Raw genomic sequence first — 16,679 nt, forward strand, 5'->3', positions numbered from 1 at the left:
TATGAGAAGGGTTAGTGAGGAGTTATTTTTGTAGAGACGTTATAAGCTTATATTTAGAGAGCTAAGATCAGTTATGGAAGTTTACTGCCTCACTTGAAGCTATTTTAGGTAAAATTAAGTATAAAAGAAAGCTGAGAGAGAGGCCATCGTAAGTGCCTTTATATTCCAGTGTCTAAAGAGAGAGCAGAACATGATCGTCCTCTTCCAGAATGGCAGGCTCTGCCGCTCTGAAATGTGGTCTTTATGCTGTGTGATGCAGCACTACAGTGGTGGGTAGATCGCAACAATACTTGCATTACTTTGCAAGGATCTTGATAGGTAATTAAATTCTGTAGAGACAGAATACATTCCTGTATGTAGGTTTTTAATTTTTATTTCTCTATAAATGGTCTGTGTTCCATAGGGGAATGAATTATTCAGCTGAGAGTGACTAATTTCTCTGCGCATTTGCATGTATTAATATAAATGAAATCTGCATAACACTTGCTTAGTTGAGGAAATGTGATAGCTCTTATAGATTTGTATTAAAATAGGTTATGCTTTGTATAATTAATTAAAAAAAAATATTTTCCTGCAGAAATGATCTGGCATGGTTAGCATAAACAGCCTTTATGGTTTGGGGAATACGACTGTGGGAACCATTTTGAGATGGTGTCAAAACACATTGAACTCACTGCCTATTACAGGAAGTTGAAGTTGGCTCACTTGCAGGTTCTTTATCCTTTTAACGGAAACCTGGGAGAGATCAAAGGTCAAAAATGTAGATTCTTACCTCAAATGCGAGAAGCCTCTGGATCCTACAGAGGCTTCCCCCATCCCCCTCTGTTCCAGGGCTGGGTCCCTCAAATTTCCACGGAGCTCACCCGCACTGCACAGGCACGTATGTCTTGCACCTGCGGAGCAGGGCGGAGCTGCTGCTCAGTATTAGTGGAAAAAGCCGAGCTCCATGCTAGTGTGCAGGTGCAAGCTGTCTGTGCCTGGCAATGGGATAAGCCTCTGAATGATCCCAGACAAATCAGCTTATTTTGACGTGAAGCTGGGAGCAGTCATAGCAGCAATGCCATGCAGCGCGCTCCGGGTATCGGGGACTCTGTACTGTTACCGTGTAACGGTAATTCGGGGGTCCGTCGATCGCCAGACGAATTACATTTCCCCCTGAGTTGTGACAACTCTGAGGGGGAATAGTATTTAAAGAGACTCCGTAACAAAAATTGCATCCTGTTTTTTATCATCCTACAAGTTCCAAAAGCTATTCTAATGTGTTCTGGCTAACTGCAGCACTTTATACTATTACTGTCTCTGTAATAAATCAATGTATCTTTCCCCTGTCAGACTTGTCGGCCTGTGTCTGGAAGGCTGCCAAGTTCTTCAGTGTTGTGGTTCTGCTATGAACTCCCCCTCCCAGGCCCCGTTCTGCACACTGCCTGTGTATTATTTAGATTAGAGCAGCTTCTCTCTTATCTTTTACAAGCTGGATAAATCCTCCTCTGAGCTGGCTGGGCTTTCACATACTGAGGAATTACAAACAAGGGCAAAGCTGTTTGCAGGAAGAAAAGAGCAGCCTGAAACTTCAGTGCATGGGGGAAAGAAACACACAAATGATCTCTTGAGATTCAAAAGGAATGCTGTATACAGCCTGCGTGTGTATGGATGTATTCTCTATTTGTGGACATGCTGTACATCAACCTACTTCCTGTTTTGGTGGCCATTTTGTTTGTTTACAAACAAACTTTTAAAAACTGTTTTTAACCACTTTTAATGCGTCGAGGAGCGGCGAAATTGTGACAGCGGGTAATAGGAGATGTCCCCTAACGCACTGGTATGTTTACTTTTGAGCGATTTTAACAATACAGATTCTCTTTAACGCCACCGGGGAGTTAAGTGGCAGCAAGAAGAGCAGTCATTCGGTTTGCCCTGCGTCAAACTGCCCGGCACCAATATAATATGTACTCAATCCCAGAGGCTTCCCTCTCCCGAGGCAAGTACCAAATTTGGAAGAGCGGTCATTCGGTTTGCCCTGCGCCGAACTGCCCGGCGCCAATATAATATGTACTCAATCCCAGAGGCTTCCCTCTCCCGAGGCAAGTACCAAATCTGGAACCTTTTTTCCCTTCAGGTTTACTTTAAAGTGACCCTATAAGGGATCTATACATAGGAATCCACTGAAATCCTGAAAAGCAAGAGTGTTGCTTACACGTTTCCTCTTTTATAGAAGCAGTAGAGTGTTGTACCATGTTAGCCATCAGTAAAAACAAGAAGTTTTGAATCAGGATGATACCATTTCATGGCTAACTTAGAAGAAAAGCAGTAAGCTTTCGGCTGTGTAGCCTTCGGCAGATTCCTGTAGCTTGATACAGGGTCTGAGGAAGGCTTCATAAATGGTATCGTCCTGATTCAAAACTTCTTCTTTTTTTATTGAACACTTCTGTTTCAGGATTTTACAATAGTCTCCCATGCATGGACCCACTACAGAGTCACTTCGGTAGTTTCAGAAGGGTTTATGTACTAAACTGCATTTAACAGAATTACGTGTGTAAAGTCTTGCGCTGGATGAGTAGAGCGTAATGCATTGCATGTAAAACGTTGCATTCTAATCTACTCATCGTTTAGTAACACAGTTTATACACCCCAAAATCACTCACCCAGAGCAAGCAAGAGATATTGTCCCTATTCACTTTTCTCCTAGGTGAAATTTTTACACCTAATCAATAACCTGCCTTTTAAGCCACTAGCAAACAAGAAAATACTCTCATTTGCAGTGTGCTGAAAAGTGTTTATAAACAGAAGATTAAAAAGTATCTCCTAAGTGAAAACTTTGGAGAAAAAGGTAATTGAATAAGGGTCATTAAGTGTTGTAACTTCACCCTAAATAGTGCTTGCATAGCTTATGTGGGTGGTCCGCATGCTTGTATTTAGTTGGGATCTCAATTGACTGTTTTTTTTTTTTTTTTTTTAAATCTCCCTGTAAGCCTGTGGCGTTTTTTCTTCATTTAACTTTTCCAAGAAGCCGCACATAGAGAGAAAGAGAGACATAGCAACTAAAGGCTGGGAATGGGATTACTCCTATTGGACAGGAGTCAGTGGGGAGGCACCCTGCAGTGTCTCCCTGTGTGCTACTGTGGTGAGGTCACTCCCTAACATAAGTGTTATTCTGTTTGGGAAAAGCTGGCCGAACGTCACACAACCACTGTTTTCGAAGGATGAAAGTATTTTGAGCTTTATTCATATTGGCAGATGTGTACTGTTTACTTTAGGCAGGTGGAAGAACAGATGTGCAAATTGCTTTGGAAACTTTCCATACGCATAAGAAACTTTTAATGTAAAAAATAGCTGCTCATTCACAGGAAATGATGGCAGCTATTCTATACACTTCATCTGTTGCTGCTAATTTCTAGAGCTAAAAATATGTATGTATCAAAACATTTTAGGCATAATATGTATTTAAAAGTTGAAATTTCTAATCAACTCTTAAGTGTTATAAAAATACGATTTCTGTGGTGCACGGCATCTGAGTGAATGTGTCTAGGTCTAGGAGTGGGCATGTGGTGACGTCATCATTCTCTTCTTAGGAAAGGGGTGGAGTGGTGACATCATCACACTCTGCTCAGCTCTGCAAGGCCTACAAGAGGCTTGTCTAAAGCTGGCCATACACTGGCCCGATTTTCCCCCGTTTCGACAGCAGATTCGATCACTGGGATCGAATCTGCTGCCAATCTTTCGCGCTAAACACACCCGCCGATCCGATTTCCTCCTGAAATCGGATCGGTCCGTCGATCGCGCCGTGCGGGAAATTACCGTCAATCGCCCGCGGGTAGCGAGCGCGTCGCTAGCGGCGGCCGATCCAATACAGGTATACATTACCTGATGCTGGCTCCCGGGCATCTTCTCCGCGCTGCACCGCTCTGTTCCTGCTTCCATCCCAGCGTACATTAACTTCCTGTGTCACTTCAGTGACCAGGAAGATCAAATAGAGGGCGCTCAGAGGACGCAGTGTACGCTGTGATGCGGTGCGGGATGCTGGGATGCGGTGCAGCGCGGAGAAGAGGACCCGGAGCCAGCTTCAGGTAATGTATACGGGGAGGGGGGGGGTGGCAGGCGGCAGGTGCAGCTTAACAGATTGTGATCGGTTTCAGGCTGAAATTGATTCACAATCTGTTTGCAGTAAAGGCAGCCATATGATCCCTCTCTGATCAGATTCGATCAGATAGGGATCTGTCAGTTGGTCGATCTAATGGCAAATCGACCAGTGTATGGCTACCTTAAAGGTGTCCATACATCTAGCTATGTATTGGCAGATCAACCAAGAGACCAATCTCTTTCTGATCAGAGAGAAAGATCAGTTGGCTGCCCATGCACCGCAGACATAAAATCTATCAGGAATCTGCTTTCCCGGTGCCACTGATTCCCCCCCCCCCCCCAAATGTTAAGGTCAAACCCTCCATTTCTGTTGCCTGTGCATTTTAAATCTCACCTGTCCACCTGCTGCTACTCCCAGTCTCCTCCGCTGTCTGCCCTGAGCACCACCGTCACACCGAGCACCACCACACGGTGGTGTGTATACCACGTAGTTCAGTTGTGACATCACGCACTGGTCTGGTGGTACTCGGGGGAGACAGCTGAGGAGACTTGGAGTCGTGGCAGCTGGATAGTTGAGATTTACAATGTTCGGGCCACAGTTAGGGGTGGTATTTAGGGGACAGTGGCCGGGGGATCGTTACATTCATTGGTTATAGCGATATTACACACCCATACCGCCATGCACCCAATCGACCACGTCGGACCAAGTTTTTGTTCAACTTGCTTCAATTTGTTGAATCGTTGATTTTGCATGCTTTTTGCGACACCGATTTCAATCTGATTCCATAAGATTATTGAATCGGATGATCGATCGAGTCGCAAAGTCTCTAGATGAATGGCCACCTTAAAGGAATACTTTTAACGTATCTAAATTTCTGGAAGCAGCATTAATCAATATGGCAATATGAGTCAGAACGAGCACAGCATATGTTTCTGCTGTGCAGTGTGTCTTTTTTTAGTATACCTTGCAGACAGCGTCCCCTGAACAAACTGACGGCGACGGGTTATTGGGGCAGACCATTATGCTAGAGGTGATGCCTCTTGCCGAGTGCAGCTGTGGATTATACTGTTTTATGCTCCCCAACTTCAGTGCAAGTTATACAGCATGTTACTATGAGGAGGGAGAGACAACAGCTCTCCCTCCCTCTCACTCCAAGTCTGCCCGGCCAATAACATCATGCTTACTTGTCCCCTTCTGTTTGCATGTGAAGGGAATCGTCAGAAGTTTTCCTTCACACTAGTGAAGCCCGGTTCATGAGGGATTGGCTGGTTCTTTCCTGTGAGTCGAGTGATCCGACTCATCACACTGAACCGAATCAGTTCAGTGGATGAGAAAGGATTCCTTTCTCATCCACTGGACTGATTCGGTTCAGTGTCTTTCTCATCCACTGAACTGATTCGGTTCAGTGTGATGAGTCGGATCACTCGACTCACAGGAAAGAACCAGCTCAAATGAGCCAATCCCTCATGAACCAGGCTTCACTAGTGTGAAGGGAAACTTCTGACGATTCTCTTCACACGCAAACAGAAGGGGACAAGTAAGCATGATGTTATTGGCCGGGCAGACTTGGAGTGAGAGGGAGGGAGACCTGTTGTCTCTCCCTCCTCATAGTAACATGCTGTATAACTTGCACTGAAGTTGGGGAGCATAAAACAGTATAATCCACAGCTGCACTCGGCAAGAGGCATCACCTCTAGCATAATGGTCTGCCCCAAAAACCCGTCGCCGTCAGTTTGTTCAGGGGACGCTGTCTGCAAGGTATACTAAAAAAAGACACACTGCACAGCAGAAACATATGCTGTGCTCGTTCTGACTCATATTGCCATATTGATTAATGCTGCTTCCAGAAATTTAGATACTTTAATAGTATTCCTTTAAAGGAATCATCAGGCAAAAAATAAAAAATCAGCGTTACTCACCTGGGACTTTCTCCAGCCCCTTGCAGCTGACACTGCCACACTCACCGCTGCGCCGCTGTCAATCATGGCCACATTGTCCACTGCGCAGGCGCAGAACTACTGCGCCTGCGCAGTGCGCCGTGGACAACATGGCCATGATCAACAGTGGCGCTTCACGCAGGCGCAGTAAGGATGACCTCAAGGTTATCCTCTGCACCGTGCATTGTGCCCGGGACGTGGGCGGAGAGCGCAGCGGTCAGCGTGGGACATTCGGCTGCAAGGGGCTGGAGAAAGCCCCAGGGGAGTAACGCTGATTTATTTTTTTATTTTTTGCCTGATGATTCCTTTAAGACCAGATTTGATGCTTTTAACCATCAGTCTCATGGCTGAGGCAAAAAAAACCCCAAAAAACTATTTTCAACCAGTGAATAAATGCATTGTAATGCTTGGGAGTTTGTATGTATATAAATGACAGACCTACTTTCTGACCAGGTCTTATCTTATTTATTATTTTTGAGCAGGAGTTTTGTAACTAAGCAGTTGATCAATTTTTTATAGCCTGCTTTGTCTTTCTTTTATTTCAGAGAAAGAAACCTTTTTGGATCCATTTATCCTGAGGGAATTGTTGCCAGCCTCACTGGGAAGCTTTTACCGATATACTGGCTCTTTGACCACACCTCCATGTAGCCAAATTGTTGAGTGGGTCGTCTTTAGCAGGCCTGTACCAATCTCCTATCATCAGGTAAGTCATGGGTGACAGTCAAAGGAAACACCAGTAGTGATGGCAAACCAGATTGCTCAGTTGCTAGGACAGTTATGACTGCTACTATAAAATACAATCATGCCATTACTTTAGTGTTTAGAACAGCACTGGGCAAACTACGGCCCACGAGCGCTGTTACTCCAGTCCGCCGACAGGCGGCCAGATTCCTCTCTTTCCCCAAGCGGTTGGTGAGGAAATTTGAAACTCACTTTGTTCACTGATTCCCGCGTCTCCATGACAACAGGATGTCACATGACGTGATGTCGGGAAGTTCCAGCATGGGGGGAGGGGGTTGGAATTTAAGGACTGTGGCCCTGGCCGCTTAAAGTTTGCCCCATCCTGGTTCAGACACTAAGCAAGAAGCCCTCTATTTGTCCTGGGCCTTGAAAACCACTGCAGTCCAGTCTGTTTAATAAGGAACACCTATTCTTTAACCTTTTTTTCTTGCTTTTTATGTGAAATCTGATAGAGGTTGATTAACTTACCAGGCGTGACTGGTGCTCATGACTTCCAGACGAATACGCACATCGTTTTCATGTACCCAGCCAGTTCCTAATACTGCGTGTTCTTACTCAATTGTACAGCTCCATCTGTTCGCTTGGCTCATCATGTCTGCAGAGACCGAAAGTCACAGTGCAAAGCATGTGAGCAAAGCAAAGGTGCAAAAACAGGACAGATTCCTTCTTATATTGTGTAATGAGACCCTGCCAGACGTCCCATCTGCATTATTGATAGTGCAGCGTCTTCCCCAAAGTGATTAGCCTATGTCCACAATGTTATTTTTTACTGTTCAAACTCTTAAAGGAGTAGAATTTTCTAGTCAGCCTGTAGACGCTGATCCTTTAGTTATAAAGTATGTACAGAGGTTACATTCACTGATTACAGCTTGTTGGAATGACCATAAGTATCAGGGAGAGAGAGTGTAGAATTAATATGGATATGAGTGCTTTTCCAGTAAGCATCAAGCTTCATTGTTACATCCACTTCACTTCCATATTGGCCATTTAAAACAATATTTTGTGAGAAGGATAACAATAGACAGAATACCTCAGTTTGGTGTACAGAACATCCTCAAATTCTCCTTTGTCTGCAACAGTAATTGGCTGCAATGAGCAGCTAGGTTTACTTAGATCATCCGAGAGTTGTAATACATCTAAAGGGAAGCAAGGGATGCCCTTTCTCTTTTAATACACCTAGGCGTGTAATTGACTATGTTCTTTTTAGGGCCCTTTCAGGTTGTGCTGGTGTTCGAATTTGGGCTATTGAAATTTAAAAACCTGAATTCGCACATCACCACGCTTCAGCACACAAACATGTGGACAGGATCAGGGGAGTTCACTTATTTGCACTTCACATGACTAGTGTGAAGATCAACGAGAAGTGCAAATAAGTGAAGTCCCCTTGACCCTGTCCACATGTTCAGGTGCTGAAGTGTGGTGGCGGGCAAATTCGGGTGTCCGAATTTCAATCTGAATTCAAACACCAACACTACTTGTAGGTATAGGCAAGGGCACTTTTGGTGGGTGGAACCATAAAGTTTCCAATAGATTTGTGGTCCCTAGCTGTCACTTGTGTGCCATATAAGGGCACAGGAGGAGTTCACATCTACACAGGGGTTAATGAGCACTGTGGGCAGGACACTGACACTGCACAGAAGCAGTCTTATCATCCAAAATATTTTGTAAAGAGGATTTAAATTCATTGTAGCAGATTGACACACTCTAGTACCAGAAAGACACTGCAGTAGTTTATTTTACTATCTGGACATCTGAAAAAGGTAATGGTCTGGAATAATGGTACCTTGTTACTCCTCTTAGTGAAAGTAGAAATCTTTTAGGTCACTTGCTAGGTCTTTTAGGTGACCTCTCCCCACTTGGGACTTTCATGACAGAACTATGGTGTGATCTCACTGCATCCATCCTGACAGGGGCTCCATTGTCAAAGCATGTCAGGTTTATGAAGTTGTAACAGATTTTCTGCTTCTGTACCAGCTTGAAATTGTTTGAGTTCAGAATATAATACTTTGAATGGATATACTTTTATCTCCAGCCAGCTGTTTCTGAGGTGGTTTTGAAGGAGTTATAAATATGGAACCATTTAAAAGTTTTCCATCTGAATTTCTATTTCAAGCTCATGGGGAAAGACAAAATAAGTTATAATTTCAAATACCTCAAATTATTTCTGACTGGAACTTATGTATTTTCCTGTGTAGAAGGTGGCTCTGTATACTCCTTGGGGTGAGAAGACTTCTCATGGAGCTCGATCCAATTCACTTTCCTCTTAAATTTTCTCCTAGGTGATATTTTCACATTATAAAATACTATCTAAAGAGAACCCGAGGTGATTGGAGGGAAGGGATGCGGGCAGGGAGCGGTGACTTAGAGGAGGCGGGGTAACTGCAAGACTGACAAGTACAGATGTAAACAGCCGGCTGCCACACGCTGCGTGTCGCCAGCACGCCGTATGATTTATGGGGACCTAGCAGAGCGCAAAGGGGGGCTGGGGGGGAGCAGTATAGCACAGAGGCTGGGTATTATATGCCGACCCAGCCTCTGTGTGCTAATAAGATTCTTAGAACCCACCTCGGGTTCTCTTTAAACCACCAGCAAGCAAGAAAATACTTAGAATAATTGTTTTTGGTACTTTTTCAATTGCAGAGTGCAAAAGTTATTTTAAACAGGAGATGAAAAAGTATCTCCTAGGAAAAAACTCAGGAGAAAAAGTGAATTGGATTGGTAGATATTTATTGCAACTCTAAGTCCCCACTGAGTCCTTATGTCATATTGGGGAGAATGGGCACCAATGAGCCAGCCACCTATTTGTGTGGGCACCAGGTATCAGAGTTAAAGATTTCTGCCCATATCAATTTTCAGGGTACCAAAGAGAGCCTTGACCTTTTTCTTTTCTCCTGACCAGTCCAACCCCCAACCTCATACTTTAACTGGTGTCTAACCCTAACCCCTTTCCACAAATCTAACGTTTGCTTTACCTTCTCTTTTCAGCTACCCATATCCTAGCTGTGAATTAGTACCTTACATTATACCCCACCGTTCATTTACAATATGGCAAACCCACCATCCTTCAGCAAAATTTTAAAGCTAGCCATAGATGGGCTGCTAGCAGTCTGCAAATGATTGATAACTGAAAATCTATGGGGGAACAACAATCAATATTCCAATTTGCATCACTCTATCTCCGTTAGACCTCAAAAGAAGTCTGACTGAATACAATCAATTGAATGGCTGGTGTGCTTATTTTGTAGTGCAGAATCTATCGTGATTGAATTGGGACTAAACTTGTGTATTGCCACATTTACCTGGTTCATCTATCCATTTAACATTTATCACATGCTGTCCTCATGCTTTCACCCAGCCCTAGCCAAACCTAGCCTAACCTTTTTCAACCTTAGATCCTCCCATTACTTCCTCTCTATGGCCCAGTGCACACCAAGCGGGTCTTGATGAGATCCGCCGGCCGCATCCGCCTTTAAAGCCGCTCAGGTAATGTATTTCAATGGGCTGGTGCACACCGGCAGTTTGAGGTTTTTAGAAAACCGCAAACGTGCCTCTTGCTGCATGTTTGCGGTTTGCTAAAAACCTCAAACCGCCGGTGTGCACCAGCCCATTGAAATACATTAGCCACGCGGATGCTCAGACGGATGCGGCCAGTGGATTGCATCAAGATCCGCCCGGTGTGCACTGGGACTAATCTCTGTCATCCGCACCCAAAACCGCTAGCGTTTTGTGGATCTGCTAGTGGTTTTGGTGTGCACTGGGCCTATTTCAGTTTCTAACATCTTCTAACCTTCCAATCTGAAAATACCTTTTGATACTCAGATGGCAGCACCAGAACTTTAGATAACTAAAGTATCAGGCAGTTTTCAATTGCAGAACCCCAATTCTGCTGCATCCCTACCACTCGTACTGCTTTTTTCCACTGAAATGGCTCTTCTAAAATAAGACATTGTTATTGACTTGTTCCAAAGCATTTTGGTTATATTTTAATGCTGTGGTAAGTTGTGCTTTTTGTGTCTCCCATTTGAGAATTGGCAGCAGAAATCAAAACAGGTCTTAACCCAGCTGGCAAGTAGCTATAAATATATGTATTTGTTTGTACACGTATGGTCTTTAACTCTCTGCCGCTATCTTCGGTTGCAGCTGGAAGCTTTCTACTCCATATTTACCACTGAGCAGCAGGACCACGTGAAGTCCGTGGACTATTTGAGGAACAACTTCAGGCCCAAGCAGCGCTTAAATGACAGGGTGGTGTTCAAGTCTGCGGTGAAAGACGCTTGGAACCAGGATATGAATGACGACTTGGACAACGCGTTTGGCACAGAAGCTTCGAAAGGTAGCTTATTTCACATGGCAGAAATAGATTTAAGGTTCCTTCTCTTCTAGAATTGAAGTGTAAGACAGGTGTTTAATTAAAATGTCACAGTGGGGAAAAAAAATGTGGAACTATGTATAACCAAGGGTGCTGGGAAGCACAGATTTTTTTATATAGTTCTGCTAAATGCCAAGGGATTTTCACTTACGGTATTTTGTGAAGCTAAACTTCAGGCACAAATATTATTTTGTCATTTGAATGTGAATGTCATCTGCAGTATTGACACCAATATTAGTCCCAAGAATGCTGTGTTTTTGCATAGCTACGTGCAGAGTAATGTTGCAGTCAGCCAGGGACCAGTGATTTTTGCAGATTTGTCACATGACTCTAATCAATGTAAAAAGAAATGTACCTTTGTTGTACCCATTGTGCAAATATGTATGTTAACCTTCCACCTTCCCTTGTCTGCTATCTCTTGTACTTTCCTGCTGAAGTTGCTGAAATACATATGGCCACACTACCAGGCTCAGGATGACAATGCGAGTTAGTTACTGTGCAGTTACTCCCTTTGGTGTCTCAGAAGGGCCTGCAGAACCTTCAAACTAACATTAGTCATCAGCTGCCAGCCACTGCTAGGGATCATGGGAAATGTAACCCTGTGGCCAATAAGGCACTTTTTGCAGGAAGCAGCAGCATCTTTTTGAGATGAGAAAGAGAGACATTTTTGCAACACCCCTGTCACACACCTAATCATGCCCCTATCACACATACCATAAAGATTTCATAAGAAAAATATGTTGTTTTATAATTGAAACTACACTGGTCCTTTCTATCCTTGTTCATATTAAAGGGTCCCTATGGGGAAAATTATGCTGTTCCGTCATCCCCACACCATTTTTTTAATATGGACAGCATAACTTTCACCACAGAGTTTGTGTTAAAAAAAATGCTTTAAACACTTCTCTGCATCTCTACACATCTGCACTGCATCATTGGTGATAAGAATCCAACAGACTGGCTCTCTACTTAACTGCTGCTGACACTCTATAGCTGATTTAAAACACAGGCAGCTCAGACGCTACACACAGAGCTGTGCTATGTAACTAGTTAAAAATTTAGTAAGTAAATAAATAGGCCGGTAAGCAAAGTAACTCATTAGCAGCCTGTTTATTTACTTAGCTAGTTAAGGCGCGTGCACACGGCAGATTCCTGCAAACAACGGGGCTTGGCGGATATGTCAAAACCAGCCTTATCAGCCTGCCGACAGACTGTATACACAGACAAACTGTCGGCAGAACGGCCGCCCCGTGGGTGGGTCTGGCGACCCGTCCTTTGCAGGAATCCGGCGTGTGTACGCGCCTTTACATTGCACGGCTCTGCCTGTAGCGTCTGAGCTGCCTGTGTTGTAAATCCGCTATAGAGTGTCAGCAGCAGTTAAGCAGAGAGACAGTCCATTGGATACTTATCACTAATGACGCAGCACAGATGTACAGAGGGATGTAGAGAAGTGTTTGAAGCTTTTTTTTTTTTTTTTAACACAAACTCTATGGTGAAAGTTATGCTGTGTATATTAAATAAATGATGTGGGAATAATGGAACAGCATAATATTCGTCATAGTGCCCTTTTAACATTTAAAAATAAGAACTACAGTATATCAATTTAAAGGATGGGGGAAAGTCATTTAACTAATTTTTCTGTAGAAAAATACATACATTTACACAGATCTGTACATCAGTTATGAAAGAAAGACAAATAAGACAGAAAGCGGGACACAGAGACAGGGTTCTCAAAGAAGGACTGTCCCTCCAAAAGTGGGTCAGTTGGGAGCTATGAGCAGCATCCCTCTCTCCAAATAGCCTTACTGTTAGTATAGTGTTGTGGGGCTAAACATGATGATGTCATCAAAATGTGTTCAAGTAGTTTAAGGTTTATGCTAACTTTTTTTTTTTCTTTTTTTATTCTAAAATGAACCTAATCAGGTACACTCACCTAAAGGATTATTAGGAACACTATACTAATACGGTGTTTGACCCCCATTCACCTTTAGAACTGCCTTTATGCTACATGGCATTGATTCAACAAGGTGCTGAAAGCATTCTTTAGAAATGTTGGTCCATATTGATAGGATAGCATCTTGCAGTTGATGGAGATTTGTGGGATGCACATCTAAGGCACGAAGCTCCTGTTCCATCACATCCTAAAGATGCTCTATTGGGTTGAGATCTGGTGACGGTGGGGGTCATTTTAGTGCAGTGAACTCATGGTCATGTTTAAGAAACCAATTTGAAATGATTCGAGCTTTGTGACATAGTGCATTATCCTGCTGAAAGTAGCCATCAGAGGATGGGTACATGGTGGTCATGAAGGGATGGACATGGTCAGAAACAATGCTCAGGTAGCCAGTGGAATTTAAATGATGCCCAATTGGCACTAAGGGGCCTAAAGTGTGCCAAGAAAACACCACTACACCACCACCAGCCTGCACAGTGGTAACAAGGCATGATGGATCCATGTTCTCATTCTATTTACGCCAAATTCTGACTCTATCGAGACTCATCAGACCAGGCAACATTTTTCCAGTCTTCAACTGTCCAATTTTGGTGAGCTTGTGCAAATTGTAGCCTCTTTTTCCTATTTGTAGTGGAGATGAGTGGTACCCGGTGGGGTCTTCTGCTGTTGTAGCCCATCCACCTCAAGGTTATGCGTGTTGTGACTTCACAAATGCTTTGCTGCATACCTCGGTTGTAACGAGTGGTTATTTCAGTCAACGTTGCTCTTCTATCAGCTTGAATCAGTTGGCCCATTCTCCTTTGACCTCTAGCATCAACAAGGCATTTTCGCCCACAGGACTGCCGCATACTGGATGATTTCCCTTTTCACACCATTCTTTGTAAACCCTAGAAATGGTTGTGCGTGAAAAACTCAGTAACTGAGCAGATTGTGAAATACTCAGACCGGCCCGTCTTGCACCAAAAACCATGCCAAGCTCAAAATAGCTTAAAGCACCTTTCTTTCCCATTCTGACATTCAGTTTGGAGTTCAGGAGATTGTCTTGACCAGGACCACACCCTTAAATGCATAAAAGCAACTGTCATGTGATTGGTTGAATAGATAATTGCATTAATGAGAAATTGAAGAGGTGTTCCTAATAATCCTTCAGATGAGTGTATATGATGACTTTATTTTCAAGAAACTGGGGGAAAAATGTATTTATTTATTGACTACATTGAAGTTAATGTGTACCATTCCCTTTTACTAATTGATATTGCAGTTCAGATTTAAAATCCAACTCTAAACACAGGTGTAAGTATTCCATCTGAGAGCCTGCTAATCAGTATTCCAAAATATTGCCTTATTTACATAAAACTAGGTTTCTGCAACTAAATTTCCTGTTTTAAAGATTAGGTCACCTGAAGCAGCCCAGGTGAAGTAGTTAACAGAACACTTTTTGGGAGAGGACGTCACAGCTTGCATCATCATGCTGCGCCAGAGCTCCTGGGGAAGACTGCAGCCTAAAGCTCTGCATAATCTGAGGTTCTGAGGTCTCTGGATATTGTCCCACTTTCTGGCTGTTCATTGTAGGGCTTGACAGAATCACCACAAAATCCTTCCAGAGATCTCTTCCTCCCCTGAGCCCACATAAGTTCCTCTTCCTTTCCACCCACCCGTTTACAGGGTTGGCACAGCAAGTTCAATTTCAGCCTTCGGTTGGCTCAGAATAAGGACAGATTGCAGCTAATTACGCTAGCTGGATTGCAAAGTGATTTCATGACTGCTGAAGGAATACATAAGTGAATTAAATGTCGTCTTTATGTATTTGCCCGAAGTTGTTCATTAATGCAAAAAAATGAAAACGTGAAATCCATTTAGTCAGTGGACTTCTGATGAGTAGAATTTCAAATTTAACATGTACTGTACACTTCAATCAAGGTTGAGAGCAGAGATAGGGAATGCATACAGCTCATGCAACGTATTTGGCTAGTGTTTTCTTTTCACACTCAGGTGTAATAGCTGTCCAGCGTATTGTAGGGGCCAGGAGAAGGTGCATAACTTGTATGAAAATAGTTACTTAAACTCTACTTCAAAGGTTTACTTTAGTAATTTATGGATATTTTGATCTGACCTGGAGGCCAGTGCAAGAAAATATATTGTATGTGTTGTAACATTCAGTATGAACTTTTTAAAGTCCTGCCCTGCCACGTCACTTTTTTCTGTTTGTTTGGCCAGACAGACAGGTGTGGTCAGGCTACAGGCAGCACGGTGGCGTGGTGGTGGTAGTGCTCTCGCCTTGCAGCACTGGGTCTCTGGTTCGTATCCCAGCCAGATCACTTTCTGCAGAGTTTGTATATTCTCCCCATGTCTGCAAGGGTTTCCACTGGGCACTCTGGTTTCCTGCCACATCCCAAAGAATATACAGAGAAGTTACGGTAACTATCTGCCCCCTAAATTGGTCCTAGACTAAAACACATACACTGCACTACAGGATACATACATAGACATTTGCGTATGGTAGGGATTAGATTATGAGCCCCTCTGAGGGACAGTTAGGTGACAAGACAGAGCTGCAGAAGATGTTGGTGCTATTCTGGTTGTCACAGTGGCTGGAAAGTGTAATGGTTAAGGGCTCTGCCTCTGACACAGGAGACCTGGGTTCGAATCTCTGCTCTGCCTGTTCAGTAGGAGACCTTAGGCAAGTCTCTCTAACACTGCTACTGCCTACAGAGCACGTCCTAGTGGCTGCAGCTCTGGCACTTTGAGTCCGCCAGGAGAAAAGCGCAATATAAATGTTATTTATCTTGTCTTGTCTTCTCCTGTCTGTGTGCTTACTGAGCAAAATTCTCCTCACTTCCTGTCGTTAGGACCTCAGTATGAGACATGTAGAAATGGTGGCACCTATTTTGGGTGCCGCCACAGACTGCAATGGAGAATTGCAACTATGGAGGGCCAAGTGTATTATATGGGTACCAGAGTTCAGCTATCATGTAGCCTAGCTTGTAAAAGTAGAGGGGTTTGGAGTGATGCACACCATTTGATACACCGTTTTTGACTATCAAGTGCAATCACAATCCCTAAACGCTAGCGATTGCGATTTGTCACAAATTTTTTTACGCGATCGTGATTGAATTGAATTGCGGTAGTGGAAAATGCCTACCACGATTCCTATGTTAATAGCAAAACCTATCAATTCAAAAATCACTAGCGTTTTGCGATATAGCTGAATCACAGTGCAGTGGAAAAGGGCCCTAACACTAACCTCCCTAAGCAAATCGCAAGCGCATGCGTTTTTAAAGTGCATGTAGTTTTAAAAACGCATGCGCTTTTGCCTGCGTTTTTTGTGCGTTTGCGTTTTTCTTGTAATTGCTGATTGGCTAAAGAATCCTTTGTTTTTTTCTAGTTTACATTTCAACAGGAATCAGGAGATTGCAGAGTCTTCTGGGATACTGACTTCTGAAAAAGGCAGGCAAAAACGCAAGCGCATGCGTTTTTAATGCGTTTTTCATGCGCTGCGTTTAAAAAGCGCAGCAGGCACTGCAATTGCGTTTTTTCTAAAAACGCATCGCACCAGTGTGTACAAGTCATCACGATTTTCATTCTTTTTCAAAAGACCTT

The 16,679-nt window shown here is 43.4% G+C and overlaps 1 protein-coding gene across 6 annotated transcripts in view; it reads left to right on the forward strand.

Annotated features, from left to right (window-relative positions):
- PTPRG (protein tyrosine phosphatase receptor type G) overlaps positions 1-16,679 on the forward strand; it is an 831,563-nt gene that overhangs the window by 519,336 nt on the left and 295,548 nt on the right. For all 6 annotated transcript variants that reach the window (XM_068253766.1, XM_068253765.1, XM_068253761.1 and 3 more), the window contains 2 exons: positions 6,561-6,718; positions 10,897-11,089. In XM_068253766.1, coding sequence (XP_068109867.1) covers positions 6,561-6,718; positions 10,897-11,089 — 351 coding nt within the window. The remainder of the gene's footprint in view (positions 1-6,560; positions 6,719-10,896; positions 11,090-16,679) is intronic.

The sequence above is a fragment of the Hyperolius riggenbachi genome, chromosome 9 (assembly GCF_040937935.1).
Source record: "Hyperolius riggenbachi isolate aHypRig1 chromosome 9, aHypRig1.pri, whole genome shotgun sequence".
In the NCBI taxonomy this organism is placed as follows: Eukaryota; Metazoa; Chordata; class Amphibia; order Anura; family Hyperoliidae; genus Hyperolius; species Hyperolius riggenbachi.